Source organism: Xiphophorus maculatus, chromosome 22, assembly GCF_002775205.1.
Source record: "Xiphophorus maculatus strain JP 163 A chromosome 22, X_maculatus-5.0-male, whole genome shotgun sequence".
NCBI lineage: Eukaryota > Metazoa > Chordata > Actinopteri > Cyprinodontiformes > Poeciliidae > Xiphophorus > Xiphophorus maculatus.
The window spans coordinates 11,500,741-11,514,857 of NC_036464.1; the positions used below are offsets into that span (position 1 = coordinate 11,500,741).

At 34.9% G+C, this 14,117-nt stretch overlaps 1 protein-coding gene across 1 annotated transcript in view; it reads left to right on the plus strand.

Annotated features, from left to right (window-relative positions):
* Positions 1–7,212: 7,212 nt before the first annotated feature.
* Positions 7,213–14,117, plus strand: part of lmbrd1 (LMBR1 domain containing 1) — a 54,008-nt gene continuing 47,103 nt past the window's right edge. Inside the window, exons 1-3 of the mRNA XM_023327562.1 lie at positions 7,213–7,288; positions 8,896–9,072; positions 10,581–10,644. Coding sequence (XP_023183330.1) covers positions 7,223–7,288; positions 8,896–9,072; positions 10,581–10,644 — 307 coding nt within the window. The 5' untranslated portion in view covers positions 7,213–7,222. The remainder of the gene's footprint in view (positions 7,289–8,895; positions 9,073–10,580; positions 10,645–14,117) is intronic.

The window sequence follows — 14,117 nt, forward strand, 5'->3', positions numbered from 1 at the left end:
CAAATCATTCTGAGTCATCAGCACATTGTTTCAAGCTGACAAATTGCTGTTGTTTATTTTTTTTTATGTGTGAACAGCTAAAAATTGAATCCCTCTCACCTCATTCTTACATTACTGAGGTACAGGTACAAATCTCAGTAGCTTTCAAGAATGTCTCTCTCTACCTCATAATATCAACATTAAAAACTCAATACCATTGGGATTTTAAAAGTTGTCAAAGTAAGTTATGAACTCCATGCTTTGTAATTATGTTGACCTCCATGTGTCATGTATTTCACAAAATACTGTCAACATCCTGTACAATAAAAAAAAAAATCAGAAGACACCCATTGTCCTTTGTCCATATCTATATACCGTACATATATATATATATATATATATATATATATATATATATATATATATATATATATATATATATATATATATATATATATATATATATATATATATATATATATATATATATATATATATATATATTAGATGCAAAGTATAAAAATAGTAGTTTTCTTGCAGTGCCATTTGAGAGATACTATTCATGACATTTTCACTATATTAGACATTAAAAAGCCAGATGACAGGGGACTAAGGGAGCTCTGGCAAACAGCAAATGGGCATGCTGACTCTGACCCCAAGACTTTCTATTTACATCTTTGGTGTCCCCTTGACATAATCCCCCAAAAAGTCACCCAAAGATGTGACAGAAAATGCCCTTTCAGAAATATGTGATACCCCTGTGATTTCTGTGCACTTATCTACAATCTGTTTTGTAAACTTGCATGAATGATTTGGGGAAGGCTCGCAGACTTTCCTTAAAAAGAAAAAACTACAGTATCTTGCAAAAGAAAAGCAGTGTCTCACAAAAGACATTCATACAGTTTGAACCTTTCTCACATTTTTTTCACACTACAACCACAAAATGCAGAGTTTTAGTGTAGTTTTATGCTATAAACCAAGGTGAATTCAAAGGAAATGGATACATACAAAATTAGAAACACACACACTAGAAAGAAAATTTGTAACTAACATAAAAATCTGAAAGGTGCAACATGTGCTCATATTCACCACTTTACGCTGATTCCTTTAAATGAACCCCAGTTTAACCTAGCATAAATCCAGCCATTCTGTGAAGGCCTAAAACATTTGTCTGGGAACATAAGTGAACAAATACCACACAACGGGCATGTAGAAGTATAGAAGTTTGCAGGAAAGTAATGAGATACCAAGAGGCCCATGAACTCTCTAGAGGACATGCAGAGATCCACAACTTGGGTGGGAGAATCTGTTGAACTATTAGCCATGCATTCCATGAATCAAACTTTGATGGAAGACCGGCAAGAAGGATTGTTGAAAGCCTTCAGATGACATGTGTGCAGTTTGAAAACAGGAACTAGCCAGATTTTTTTGCGAAAATTCTGCGCATAAAATAAGCACATCCCCCTGTGGTAAAAATATGGTGATGGCAGTATCAGGATGCTTTACTTAACAAGGACAGGGAAGCTTGTCAGAGTATCTCAGAGATCAATATGGGGTAACTGGAAATAAAGCTGTTAAATGGAGCAGAAGACATAAGGGTGTTGTAGACATTCTCCATAAAGCTGGACAGGATCCAAACCAACAACCAGAGCTGTGATGGAATAGTTTAAGAGTTGGAATGATCTAATTAAAGTTCAGACTGAGATTCTGAGGCAACAATTTAAAATGTTTTACTCACTGACTGTCTATTCAGTGTGATTGAGATTTTGCTTATTTAATAAGGAAACAAGTGAAAGTATGTATTTAGATATGCAGAAAATGCAGAGGCATAAACAAGAGAAATTGCAGCTGTAAATGCAGTTAGATATGGGTCTAAATACAAAATCCCACCACGACTTTCACATTTTTTATTGTAAGTAATTTTAGAGACCACATTTGATTTTACTTCTGTTTTACAATTATGCACTACTTTATTATAAACTACCATGCTAATTTCTAAAAAAAATTAAAAAATACATTTTGTCCATTAGTAGTTCTTTAAGCTTCTGATCATTTGTCTTATTTCATTATTGTAATGGTACTTTTAAGGATTTTATGTACCTATTGTGAATTTTTAAATCTGTGTTGCTTGGGAGCCTTGATGTTGGATTTAGACTATTTTAAAACTGTGTAAAGGCAAGATTATTTATACACTAAAACCTTGGAACTAACAGAGACTGTACTTTCCTTTTGCCATGACAGCAATAACTTATTTGAGTAAAGCCATCTATCAGTTTGTGAAGAGAGAAAGAAAAAGCTCTGTGCAATATAATCTTTCATGGCAATAATCCCTTGACAGACGTTTTTCACTTATCTCTTTAATGTGGCTATCCAAACATTCATGCAATCTTCATAAAGAGCTATGTCAACAAGAATGATTCATTTGTCAGGACCCACTATCATCAGAGGTGGTAATGAAACCTAATAGGTGGACTAGATCATATGTTGAATTTGTGCTGGTCAGTACTTTAATTTATATTTAGTAAGTCCAAAAATAGTAATTATATAATTTATTTCTCCTAATATTTTATGGTCCTTTCTTTTAGCAGTTTGTGTCTATACCATTAACCGTTTCCAGTTTGATCAAATGATCATAATGAAATGGTTTGATATTTTAGACAGTGACAGAAATTTACAGGTAAACTGATCTAACACCATCAAATAGGATAAAAGCGCATTATCCACTAAAACAAACAAGAACGCTGCATAACCTATTCTGCTTATGTAAATGGACTCCAGAGAAAGTAGATCCACAGGACAAATGAAAGACTTTTCTTGCTGAGCATAGTATCTGTCTCAGCAGATGCAACATCATATTTTAACTGACTATGCCTGAACATAAGCTCAGCAAACACTTGTGGCTAACCGTGGTTTACTTTTGCATGTGTGCTCCTTCTTTCTATGGCTGAATCATTCCATTATTGCTGAAAACGTTTTGAGGCAAAACACCTGTCTCTTTCTCCTCACAATTCACTGTGTTGACATATGGCAAAGCATCAGACAAAGATTTCACATTATCTTTATGCCTACATAACCTTTCATGTGTTCATTAAAAATACAAGAACTCTGTTTACTATTTCAGAGAGCTCACCTGTGCATGAAAGCCCAGGGCATGAAGATAAAATGTTTAATAGAATAAATAGATACAGTAACATTGTTTGTGTCATTACAACAAATTTGACCTTATCTCAAGATTAATAAAATAATATAAATTAATGGTAACCTCATTAGAGTGAAGTCTGGCTCTTTTTCGTCACTAAATATTTATTGATTTCAAGCTTAGATTGTATTATTCATGACTACTTCACTTTATCTAATCTGTAGTTACTGATAAAGCAGACAAATTAGGAATTAAGAAACATATATTTGACCAAACAAGAATTTTATATTCCTATAAAGAGAAATAAATTATAAGTACTTAATTAATTAAGTTGAAGTAACAGAACCTGATGTTTCGACCTGCCTGTGAAGTGTCTATGCTGAAGACCTCCAGCTTGCAAAGTATTTTACGTGAATTTAACTGTTTACACAGTAAGCAAATAAGACACTCCCAAATACAAGGTTGGTGACAGACTGCTAAACTGAACATAAGCCAGAAGGCAGCACAAATAATACTTCATTAAAAATGAAATATTTATATTTTTTTCACTAAGTTTCTACAAACGTTTAATACAGAAATATCAAGGAATCACACTAATAGCAATATGCCATTCAAACCTTAATTTTACATCAGTTCTTAAAGCCATTATTAATGGCTTTAATAATGGCTTGTTATTAAAGCCATTAATTAATCATATACTAAATTGAAACAGTATTTACTTTGCATTTTTTTCCCAAATTAAAATTTGCAAATTCTTGGCTGCTTTTGTATTCAGCATAAATAAAAGCATTCTGTCAAGACTCCACAAATTTATAAGAAAACACTGGTCAACAAGGAAAACACAAGGACCAAAGAAAATAGCAGAGAGGTCATGGATGAAGATGTGAAGTAGTGTCAAGTGGAGTTGGGTTATAGAAAAAAATTCAAATGTTTTAATGTGTTAAGTTCAGTCCATTATTCACAAATGCAAAAAGTATGGTACAACTGCAAACTGTAAACTTACCAAACACATGGCTCTCAACCTAATTTGAGAGCCATGTGTAAAGATTATGTGTAGCAAAACATTAATACTGCATATCACTCTGAGCATACCACTCCCAACCAACAAACATGATTTAGGTAGCATCATGCTATGGGGATGGTTTTCATAGGGTAAAGGAGGCTGGTCAGAATTAATTGGACAATCTGCGGAGCTAAATAAAGGACAATCCCTGAAGTAACACTGTGAGTCCCTAAAAAGATTTGAGTCTGAACTATAAATATGCAAGGTATGGTTAAGGTAAAATTTAAAATAGATGTCCGTGCAGTCGATCAGAGTATGTGGTGTTTCGCAAAAAACTGAATAAAAATGTCACGCTCTAGATTTGCAAAGCAGGGAGACAGATTTGAAAAAGAATGACATGAGTTAAACAAAATTCAACACAAAGTTGAACATTAAGCATTGAACATAATCAGTGACCTCAGTTAAGTTTTGTAATGAAGTCTAATAGATAAAAGAATAATTTCAGGAAAAAAAAATCTTCTCATTATGTGTGACTTTTTAAGTTAAGGAATACCATAAATAAAAATAATAATAAAAAAAAACATGATACAGAAATCAATGTGCTAAATACAAAGAGGGTTTTTAAGAGAGCTGAAAAGAATGGTGCTTTCAACAAAAGCTCGCTATTTCTAAAGAGATACAGTTATAATAACCTTTTGGCCAATACTGCATATTTTATTTAAATTTATACATTATGTTTCAGCCTTTAGTGATTAACCTTTAGTTTGCTTGCCACTAAGTTGGTGAAAATCAATTTTTACTGTAAAACATAAATATGCAATTGCATTATGCCACAATACAGTGAAACAGTTGTTAAAGTTAAGTTAATGTTTAAGGCAGAATAAAGAATACAAACAGATAAAACTGACAAAAAATGTTTCACACATGTTGATGTCTGATAAAACACTTCAAAAGAACAGCAGAATGAAAAATAATAAACAGGGTAATATACTGTTGCTCCGGAATGACTAAAGCCAACACCACGCAGTTTGAATGCCGGTAAAGTAAAATAATGAATCTTACTAGAAATCCAATAACATTTCAGCTCCCTGAAAATCATGCACATCCAAGACAGACAGGCACTGGAACAGATAAATGCCAGGAAGTACCTCATAATTACAACCGCAAATCAAATACAAACGGAATAAATCTACAGGCTCAGTATTTTACATTCCAGTTACACATTTAATATTAGATCTACTTTAGTTTATATTGACTTATTTGTTTTCAATTTAGCTTTATATTTTAAATAACTTCCCTCTATTGAATGCTTGGTTCAGTCTGACCACCTGTTTTCTATGATGTGTATTTTGTGCTACTGAAGAGTTTTATATTGCCATTAGCACAAAATATGTTTTAATTTTAAATTATTTTATGAAGCCTTAGTCCTTTATTCTATTTTTGCTAGTTTATTTTGGGGGCACTTGATTGAATTTTAAGATGTTTTGCCTGTGCCTTTTATTTATTGTTTTGTATACTGTACACCAATGTACATCTTGGCCTGTTCTCATTTGAAAAAAAAAAAAAAAAGATTTTGTCTCAAGGGACTTCCTGGTAAAATAATGGTTAGAAAATAATTCAATTTTTCTATCAACTCTATCCAGTTTCTTTGTCCTTTCTAAGGAAAAGCATTTTGTCAGCATGATGCTGCCACTGCAAGTTTCTCCATGTAAATTATGTTCAGAATATTATAGTTTTCAGATTTGAAATTCAAAGCAATCTTACTGTTGTGTTGTGTTCTGATGTCTGTTCCTGTGTCTCATATTAAATATGGGAAATTGCAGACAAACTCCTGCCTGTTACAGCAGTGGCTTTCTTTATGCCACTCTTGTGTGAAAACCACATTTATGGATTGCATAGATTTTTTTTTTGTCCCGTCAACATATTCTCCCACATATGCTGGGGATCTCTGCAACCCTCTAATCGCTGACAGGCCCTGAAAGGGTGTTGCTGAACCTGTCAGTTTAGGTATATGAGCATGTCCTGGTAGGCTTTCAGCTGTACAATGGTCTTTCTGTTTTTTAAAAACTGATTTTAAAGTGTTTAGGAATATGCTCAAAGCTTGGATTGTTGTCTTATTCCATAATCACTGCTTTGAACTTCTCCTCATGCTTAACTTTGATTTGTCTGGTGAGTCTCTTGGTCTTTATAGTGTTCTTTGTTCACTAATGTTTTCTAACAAACCTCCAAAGACTTCACAGAACAGCTGTATTTTTCTGAGGTTAAATCACATACAGATGGACACATTTTGACTTCATTTTTTTAAGGAAAGTAAAGAGAACATAATGCACATCCCCCTTTTCAGTTGTAATTGTTGGAAATATTGAAACATTTGTCATTTTTAATACACTGTAGTCTGTGGTTGTGACAAGATAAAATGTGAAAATGTACTAGGTGCATTAATGCTTTTAGAAAGTATTGCCTGTCTTTGTGGATTAGTATTGTATTTAAATGCAAACCTTAAACATGCATTTCCTTCTATTTTACATGCTAAAAACACAAGATGTAGACAGAAAGAACTTATGTTGTAAAGTGACAACCAAAATAAGTGCTTTGATTTCCTATATTTATTGTCCTTGCCTAGCTTTAATAATTTACTATACCATATGTTTCTTTAATGTGTAGTCTTTAAAATTGTAGAGATTAGCTATTCCCATATCTCAATAAATAAATAAATAAATAACTTTGGCTCACCTGTGACCTTTATTATCAATTAGGACCATACCATATTGCCTGATTTTGTACCATTGAAAGAAGTGGGGACTTGTGTAATTTCACAACAATTTGCTTACAGTCTTCCTTGTAATCTTACAACTTTTCAACTTGTTGAATCAAGATAATGATTTATTATCTTTCCCGTAACATAATAATGTTCATACATTTACGCTTACGCTCTTGACTAAATAGGTTTCCCCCCCCCAGCTTTGCTTTTATTTCGACACCTGGCTCAGTACAAACAAGTCTCAGCTCTCCATACTAAGTGCGGAGAATTTACGCAAGCTGCAGCACGCAAGGAGGTGACGTAACATGAACACGTGGGTTTGTTATTACAGGAAGTAAAGATGGCGGCTCAGTCCCTACTCTCAGAGTCTGTGATCGGATGGTCAATTTTCACAGTTGTTCTCCTGGTAAGCACATTAACATCACTTTTGGTCCCGTTGTAAATGACGGAATTGTTACATATTTTAATTAGACGCGTTTTCCAGACGATTAATTCGGTTTTATATTGTGCTATCTACGCAATGTAGCTTCAGCGTATTAACGTCACTACTGGCTTTGGATTGGCTTTAGCCATGACACACTTTCAGGCTCTTTAAATGTTCCGTTGATGGACTTGGTATTTGTCTTTAAAACCGTTAAAGACACAACAAGATGAAACGTCGCAGTTTCACGAACGAACCTGTGACTATTCATGTTTAATTGTTTTATCACATAACAAAATATGCGCCTGTGGAGGACCTTCGTCAAGATTTAGGCGTTATTTGGTCTGATGTCATTCACAGTCACACCACTGAGAAAGGAATGCATTGTCGTGAACAAATTACCTTTGTATCTCTGCCCACTTTTCAGAGCGCTCTCATCTCTTATTTGGATGCAAAGCCTGCGTCATTACCTGGCAAAACAAGCAGCCAGAGGCTTAAAGCTGCAGGCCTTTAATTGATTGATCTTGCCCGTGAATGGCAGACCTTGATATTAAGTAGCTGTTTTTTTGCAGCGTCCTCACTTGCAGCAGTTTGTGTCTAGAATACGACCTTGCAATTTTGAAGGTTTAAATTTAAAGCCTGGCAAAATTTCTTTCTCTTTTTTTTTAATTGTGGGGTGTCTGTTGTTACCCTAGTAGTTTAAAATGGTGTAACTGGATTGTTTAATTTACTTAAACCTACGTAAAAGTTTTTTTAAAATGTAATTTCTAAAAAAAAAAAAAAGCATTTCTGCTTTGTATTAATCAGTCACTCTTTTGTTCTCTTTTAAACCACAGTTTTGTTACTGATCCTGGAAAATTGGTTTAATATTTTCTGATCAGTTGGCTCTGAACAGCTTCAGATAGGCTTCTCTGTATGTGTAGAAATATGGGCTCCCCACTGGTTTCAACACTTTGATAATATTTCTTTCTAATTTCTACACTGGTATCCATGCACTTTTGCAACCTGAAAGCGTGTCTGGGTAAAAGGTCAAACCCCTGTCTTCTGAATAAAATATGATTACATTGAATCTTCCAGTTTCATTACATTTTTTACTGGATTCTAATAAAATAATAAAAATATCTGCTGCTTGAGTCCACTATCATATCTGGAATTTGTATATTTTTCAAAATGCTGATGCAGTACTATCACCACTCTTGCTGTGTTATTTACTCTGTCTCAAAAAATTGACCTTCAGTCTTGAAATCTGAGTCTTTTCAGTTATTTTAGTTTTAATTTACAAATAAAAATACACAATGTTGTTTTGGTTTATTCTTAATCATACACATCCCACATGTTCCTTGATATTTCTTCTTTATTCACTGCATGTCAATGTTTTTTCCCATTTTCTCATTTTTTATGTTGAGTCATGTAAATAAATCCTATTATCTAACATAATTTTTTCCTGTTTGATTTGTATTAACTCTTTTGAATGTACACGTGATGGAAGCTAAAGATAAAATTTTGTGCCAATATTTGTTTATTTTGTTTTCTGTGATTTCACTGAATGTACCGTAATATTTCTGAATCATCTTCACTGCAATTTTTTTCAGGTAATTCTGGCTTTCTGCTGGATCTACATTCGCAAATTTCAGAGTCGACAAGATAGTGAAGTTATTTCAACAATCACAGCAATATGTGCATTGGCCATAGCTTTGATAACCTCGGCTCTCCTTCCAGTGGACATATTCCTTGTTTCCTACATGAAGTATCCCAATGGTACCTTTAAGGTCAGTATCTGTTCTGTTAAGAGCCACTGTAAAATCAGTTTCAAATTGTTGACATTTAGTATGTTCTTAATGAAAAATTGTTCTTAGTTATCTTTTTCTCGAAAAGGTAAAAGTTAAATGTATTTCTTAATCCATTATTTTCTTTCTGTAGAACAGGGGTTTTCAAATCCCTTGAGGGCTTGTGTCCTGCAAGTTTTAATGTGTCACACCTCAATCAAATGGCTGAATTAGCTCCTATGTACGCAGTCAAGTTCTCCAGAGCTCTCCTAATGACATGATTATTTAACTTAGGTGTGTTGAAGTAGAGACACTTTGAAAACTTGCAGGACACCGGCCCTCGAGGCCTGGATTTGAGGATCTTTGCCATAGATTGAACAAATAACCAAGCAAAAAAACTGCTTTGATTGCTGCTTTGTTTATGGTTGAACAAAAAAAAAATCTGTTTTCATATTTTTGTCTAACTTATGAAGACACCAATATGTTCTTCAAAATAATTACTGGGAATAATAAAGAATAAAGGAAATATTGTTTTTTCAATTGCTTTTGAAGATCTTAAAGATTTTCACATTTTTACTTAGCAGAAATTTACTTAAATTTAATTTATCATTTAATATATTCATACTGCAGTTTGTTCTTTAGCTCTGTCTCTGTTTGTAGTTGAAACCAAATGCTTAAATACAAAGTATAAAAAATATATACATTTATTTGTCACTGTCTAAAGTGAGAAATATGTCTGACTAAATTTTTCCTGTTTTAGGTCAGTTAGGATTATTGTGTGTGGTAAATGCCAGAATAATGAGATAATTTGTATTACTTTCCTCAAATTCAGATATGGACATGTACCAACATTACTATTTCTTTTAAACATTATTCTAAAGCCTGAAAGGTTGTGTGTTGGTTTTGTATCCTTCTGATTGGTTAATTCACAACATATGAGCTAACTGGGGGTTGTCCCAAAAGCACACAAACACTCTTTGTATGGCATCATGCAAATACCGAGAAAAGAAAAAATCTGATATCAGAAAGAGCATTGCAGACCTACACTAATGTGGTTCATCTGTTGAAACAACTATCCACAAGTATAAACATTGTGGATATGAATTCTGTGTCCCATAGATAAACATAGTTTGGTGTGAAATGTGCTTATGAACCCAAGAACAAAAACAACAATCAGCTGATTGCTGAAGATGTTAAGAGTGTCACAATTCACAGTGGAAAACTACTATACTGACATAGATTTGAGAGGAAGAAGCTGTATTTCACACAGCCCTAATTTCTGAAGACATATGCTGTTGTCTGAAGAAACTAAATGAAAAGTTTTTGACTTAATTTACCATCTATACTTATTAGCGTGGCAGAAATGGCCTCCTTTCACATTGCTTTAGTCAGTAACTTGTGTAATCTTATGTTTATCTAAATCACATTCTGACATCCTAAAACTAAATCTTGTTTGTTGTAACATGTTCCTTTTCTATGAAGCTTATAAAAACTTTTTTCTTGTTTTCTAGCAATGGGCTGCAAACAATGAGACGAGAGGACAAATTGAAGCCACTGTGCTGTATGGTTATTACAGTGAGTGTGTTCTACTGAATGTTAATGACAAAACACAATGAATACATGTTGGAGAATGAATAAATATTTACTTTGAATCTATAAAGAAATGTATCCATACAAGAGCTGACATTATATTTTATTTTACATATAGGTGGGGTATCCCATGTCTTGTGATATCAGCTCTGTGCTGTTTTCGGATTGATGGCCATGCCAGTTCAATTTTAATAATACTTGGAACCCGTCTCATGTAATCATTGTTTCTTGCGAGGTTAGCATACAACATATGGGATTCATGCTAGCATTATATTTTACACAGTGGTGACTCATTTGCACTCAGGGTTTCTATATAGATCTTAATGGCAGAAGTAGTGCAAAAACAAATCTATTAGTGTATTATAAAATCAGTCTTGACTGAAGTTTTCTATATGAAAGTAAAAAACCATATACAATATGTCTAGCTTGTTTGAAACACTGCAATTCCAGTAGTTAACCTAAAAATCTGTATCATGTTTCATCTTGCTATAAGAAAGAATTTGAGCCATAACACTATCTTTATAATTAAAGTAGTAGTTGACTTTTTTTCCTTTTTACCCCTCCAGGGGGTCTTTTGTGGGCTCTAGTGTCCCTTATATGACAGTGGGCTGACAGGAAACGGGGAAGGAGAGGGGGGAAGACATGCGGCAAATATTGTCTGGTCCGGGAGTCGAACCCGCGACGGCCGCGTCGAGGACTCAAGGCCTCCAAATATGGGTCGCGCTAACCACTACGCCACCACGGCACGCCGACTTTTTTTCCTTTTTAAGTGATGTCTTCAGTTTTGACAGAAACATGAACAAACTATATGCAAGAGTACCATAGCAGTAACTTTACAGGCGACCTGCTGTAGCTAAAATTGAATTAAAACCTTTCACTTGATCCACGTGAACTCCAAAGTGAGTGCTGCCTTAGAACTTAAGAAGCTTTAAAGAAAACTTCTTAAGAAGGATTCGTGATTTTGTTATGCTTCTCTGTCTAGGATAGGCGCTGGTGGGTTAGGAAGGGTTTATGTGGACATGGAGATTATACCCATTTATAGCTATTCCCAGAATGGCTGCCTGTGTGAATTTGATGCCATAATTTAGATAAAACTCAGTGCATTTAAAGGTGAGGTCAGAAATTAATCATTAGTTTTCTTCAACTGTGATTTAGAAAATTTTGCTTTGGTGAAAATACTGGTAAATGTCAGTTGCTATGTATCCATATTTTCCACTTTTCCACTCTTTCTTATCTCTGCTTCAATCACTCTGTGACGTTTAGCATTTTGGGTAATTTCATTTATGACCAACATAAGTTCATAAGAAATTGCTCAGCATTGCTCAGCAAACAGTCCTTTGCGATATAAATATTGCACACAACAGAGCAGAAATGTCTTAATATAAGATAAACTGCAAATACCAGCATGTATGTTAACATTGTCCAGCAGTGATGTTATCTTAGCCAGAGTTCTTCTGTCTTCCACCACCTGCACTGGGTTGAGAGGGGATTCTAGCACAGAGTTGTCCTTCCTGATGAACTCATCTAAACACTTCGTCTCAAATGTTTTATAAGGTACTACGCCAACTTACTAGCTTTGCTGATGTCAGCTCCAAAAGAGTCTGATCGGACCCTTCATGTAAAGAACATCAGTGTTGTTAGTCCAGTCCAGATTATCATTCAGGTCAACACCTAGGTACTTATAAAAGTCAATTTTCTCAATGTTCACTCATTGGTCTCAGTATGGTGGGTCTGCACCTGCAGAAATCCACCACCAGCTGCTTGGTTTTAGCCATGTTGATCAGGAAGTGGTTCCACTGGCACCAGTCCACAAAGTTCTGTACTCACCTGTGAAGAGGGCGACTAATACAGCGTCATAGGATAACTTTTGTAGATGCCAGCATGGAGACTTAATAGAAAAGTCTGCAGTGTAGTGGGCGAAGAGCAATGATGCTAGCACATTTCCTTACCACCATTCTGTCAGAAAAAAAGCCCAGTGTCCTTGCATACTGTGGCTGGCTAGTGAGGTAGTCCAGTATCCAATGGGACAGAGAGTGGTCCACTAGTGACAGCTCAAACTTGTCGCTTAGAAGCCCTGGTGGGATGATGGTGAAAGCGCTGGAGAAATCAAAGAACATGAACCTCTTTAGGCCTTTCCAGGTGGGCTAGAGCTCAGTTCAGGAAGTAGATGATAATGTCATCCATCCCAATGCCAGGCTATTAGATGAACTTCAGTAGGCACCAGGAGGTGTAAATGACTGAGGAGCAGCCTCTCAACAGTCTTCATCAGATGTAAAGTTAGTTCTATGGGCCTGTTGCTTCCGAGGTCCTTTGGATGTTTGGTTTTTGATACCAGTACCACCCAGGAGGCTTTGCACAGATATTAATTTTTTCTTCAAGCTCAGGTTGAATATGTTACCCAGGATGCCACACAGTTGATCATCGCTGCAAATCAGGAGCCTGGAACTGACACCATCCAGACTTGTAGCCTTTTGCACCTTGATCTTTCATAGCTCCTTCCTCACCTGAAGTGTAGAAAGGGATAAGATGAAGGTAGGGAATGGAGGCGGGAGGGTGGAGTCCTCTGAAGTGAAAGGGGTTGATAATGACTGAGAGCTGAGCGGTGTGAAGTCTTGAGAAGAAAATCAGCCAGTTGTCAAAGATGAGGGGATAACAGCAGGAGAGACTGGGCTAGGGGAGGGCTGGGTGACTGATCAAACCTGTTTTGTAAGGTTTTCTGTAGAATGTTTAAAAGCTGGTTATTTTCAATAAAATATAATCAGTTTTTTACATTCAACCTGAAACGTTTTAGTGTATTTGTTGTTGCCTCGTATAGATAACCAATTATTGTAATCTATGTATTTACAGCCTTTTGTATACATGCTTTACTATGCTTGTCTTGGGACACCGAAATATTCACATTGCTGTAACTTCAACATGTGTTTCATCAAGTGTACAGTATAACGATGCTTAGGCTTTTCTGATGTTGATTGTGACTGGTTAGAAACTTAGTCTTCTTGTGCAGAAAGTCAGAACAACGAAAGAAATCCTGAAATCACAAACTGATAATCAAGATTTGTTGATTGTGATCGTGTAGTTTTGACAGAGTCACAACCATGGTTTTTGTAATAGGTGAAGGTGAAGTGTCATTTTAGAACTCCTACCATTCCCACTTGTTGATTTTCCCTTTATTTACGACCTTCAATAGAAAACATAAAATTACATGCTCCTTATTGGAATTTTTGCTACTTAGTAATGAAATTACAGTTAGCAGTGATCTACAGATGAATGCATTTTTTTTAACTCACATAAAACATAATTGCCTTTTAAATTTATACCATGCAGGATGTTATTTTTTTATATGCTTTTTACAGGCTTACTCCCAAGGAACGCTAGTCTTTTATGTTGAAACTAAAAAGCAGTTAAAACAGATTTTTTCTTTGATGCAGGTTAATTCTCCGAAGCATTGGCATATTGTT